This window comes from Nelumbo nucifera, chromosome 1, assembly GCF_055504915.1.
Source record: "Nelumbo nucifera cultivar China Antique chromosome 1, China Antique-T2T, whole genome shotgun sequence".
Classification (NCBI taxonomy): domain Eukaryota; kingdom Viridiplantae; phylum Streptophyta; class Magnoliopsida; order Proteales; family Nelumbonaceae; genus Nelumbo; species Nelumbo nucifera.
The window spans coordinates 210,372,997-210,375,707 of record NC_142649.1 but is presented as its reverse complement, the minus strand read 5'-3'; the positions used below and the strand labels follow the sequence as shown (position 1 = coordinate 210,375,707).

The window sequence follows — 2,711 nt, the reverse complement described above, 5'->3', positions numbered from 1 at the left end:
CAGAATAAAGTATTTGAGTACATAAAAGAACTTTATTAATGACAAAACATTTAGGCTTTGATTACAAAGGCAATAACTAAGACATTTTTAACTAGAAAGAGACCTTACTACTAAATCTTAAATTTTACATATTTCTAACCAAACATCATTTATAGAAGGAAATGAATGGATAATTGAGAATGATCAAACATATGAAGCCAACAAGAAGGGTGGGGAAGATCAGGAACATCAACAAGAATCATAATAATGGGGTGGAATTAGACAATAACATCAATTGAACCTTTCTTAGGAGGTTGACATTTTTTGTATATGGATGCATATTTCTTATTTACAGCAGATAACTTTTTTGTAATTATCATTCATGAAGGGGAAAGGCAGCATTAATAACTCAATTTATTCAACTTAAAATTAAATGCATGAAGGTGCCAACTGGTTTAGTTGGTGATGTAACATGTTCATTGTAATAGAGACCTGGATCAAATTCCATCATGGCCTTAGCCATATCAAAAACATAGTTGGTGATGCAGCCAGCCAGTACAGAACAGGTCATCATTCATTGACGTCCTTATTTGGTTGGAAATTGAACAATTCATGTCATGTATTCCTATTCTCAATTCAAGTCCTCTGGCTGGCTCTCCTTTGTTGTTATCGCCGCATCCACACGCTATCACAAACCTACCTATACTTTTGGACTTTTTGGTAATTTCATTATCATTTAATCAATGAGAGAAAAGGAGTCAAACGAATCCGTCGGCTAAGACTTATCCAAAACGTGCTTGAGAGTTGCCAAGTTATTGCATGGTGGGAGCTAGCACAATTCAAACTTTGGTAGACATGCATGCAGAGAATCGTCGAAGCTTCTGAAAGTTAATGCTGTACAAGAAAGACATCAAAATACAAGTCAAAATTAAACAAAGACGAAGATCGATCTCTACATACCATACCTGGAGTAGATATATAAAAAGGCTACTGGATATAGATCAATCAAACACACCTTACATCCAAAACTTGTTCGAAGAGCTTAGCTTTTAATTTGTTTATTTGCATCAATTTTGAATTAACAAGATGATGACTGCGCGTGTAACTAACGAGATGGAAGTAGGGGTGCCTGCAGATGATGTGTGGGCTGTGTATGGCTCGCCCGATCTGCCCAAACTCTTCGTCCAACTTATGCCCCAAGTTTACAAGAGAAATGATGTTCTTGAGGGTGATGGAACGGTCGGCACTGTCATTCTCATTGAACTCGACGACGGTAATATATATATATATTCTTGCATTACCCTTTAATTTCTTCTTCTTTTCATCATTTTATTTATTGCATTAATGAACGAATTGAAATATTTCTTATTAATCCATGATGGTTTAATTTGATACTTAAATATAATTACTGTTTCATCGATCAGCGCTTCCTGAGCCACGTATATGGAAGGAGAAGTTCATAAAGATTGATCATCAAGAACGCGAGAAGTTGGTCCGAGTGATTGAAGGAGGATTTCTTGATATTGGGTTTCGTTCATTCGATATTATCTTCAAAGTCATAGAGAAAGACGCCTCCTCATGCATCATTCAATCCACCACTGCCTTTGAGCTCGACGACAAGTTTGAAGACAACGCTAACCGTATTACCGCTGGTACTTTGTGGTGGGTGGCCAAAGCAATTTCAAACTATGTCATACAGAACAAATCCAAATCCAAGAGCAACAACAACTAATCTGGTTATTGGCGGAATTTTGTGATTCTTGATTCCTGTAATTTATTTCTTCATTTCTTAGAAACAGTTAATAATTCCTCTATTAGATCTATTCCTCTCTGTTGAGTAGTTTTTGAGTCTGTGTCCGTCAAAAGTTTGTGTTCTCTCTACGTGTTGATCGAGTAGTTCTCGGGTCTGTGTCTGTCAGATGTTTGTGTCCACATGTCGCCATTTACATAAAATGGTACTTTGATTTTGAGGCCAATGCCGTTCTTTTGTGGTTGCAAGTTTTAATTTATTTGTCTAAAATACAAATTAAAATATAAATGTAATTCAATAATTCGTTATGCATGTTTGAAAGCCAGCTGCATGTTCTATTATAGTTAGGAAATAAACAACAAGTAGAAAAGCCAAACAAACTGAGAATGGTTCGATGGCATAATTGAACCATTCGAACCCGAAGTACAGTTTCACTACAACAATAGTTGGACAGAGTTAGATAACATTGAAATCTATCGGATAGAGTTTTTCTTAGATTTAAACTCTATCTGATAGGATCTATCTAGTTAGTTGAGTTCTATCTCAATCTAGATAGAATTACATCTGTAGATGGAAATCTATCTGATGACATGGCAGTTCCTGATGATGTGGCAGTAGGGTTATCCTCAATAATTGTTCAGGTTCACATCGCTCCATTGTGAAATTAAATAAACTAATAAACTTTAATATAGGCATTATACAGACAGGATGAGCTAAAGTTTGGAAAACTAGGTGGCGTTTGATAAATTTCAGAGATTGGAGAACTGATCCAACCCAAACAACTTAAATTTTAAGAGCCTCTTCGAAAAGTTAATTTCACCGTAGTTAACATTCCTAGATCATTCCCAATGAGTAGAATGTCATCTACATACAGAACCAAGAAAGTAACCTTATCCTTACTGACTTCCTGTAAACACAGGGCTCATCCGGATTCTGCTTGAAGTCAAACGATTTGACAGCAGAGTCAAAACGGATGTTCCAA

General features: G+C 36.0%; 1 protein-coding gene across 1 annotated transcript; it reads left to right on the top strand.

Moving 5' to 3' along the window:
* Positions 1-975: 975 nt before the first annotated feature.
* Positions 976-1,955, top strand: LOC148804455 (norbelladine synthase-like). Its single transcript, XM_088887306.1, has 2 exons — positions 976-1,252; positions 1,404-1,955. Exons 1-2 carry the CDS (start codon positions 1,066-1,068, stop codon positions 1,709-1,711), a joined length of 495 nt encoding a protein of 164 aa, XP_088743432.1. The 5' UTR covers positions 976-1,065; the 3' UTR covers positions 1,712-1,955.
* Positions 1,956-2,711: the final 756 nt, after the last annotated feature.

Bases quoted from the DNA above. Each gene is read 5' to 3' on its own strand.
- LOC148804455 (XM_088887306.1), top strand. From the start codon at position 1,066: ATGATGACTGCGCGTGTAACTAACGAGATGGAAGTAGGGGTGCCTGCA. The intron at 1,253-1,403 runs GTAATATATATA...TTCATCGATCAG, and splicing joins TCTCATTGAACTCGACGACG to CGCTTCCTGAGCCACGTATA.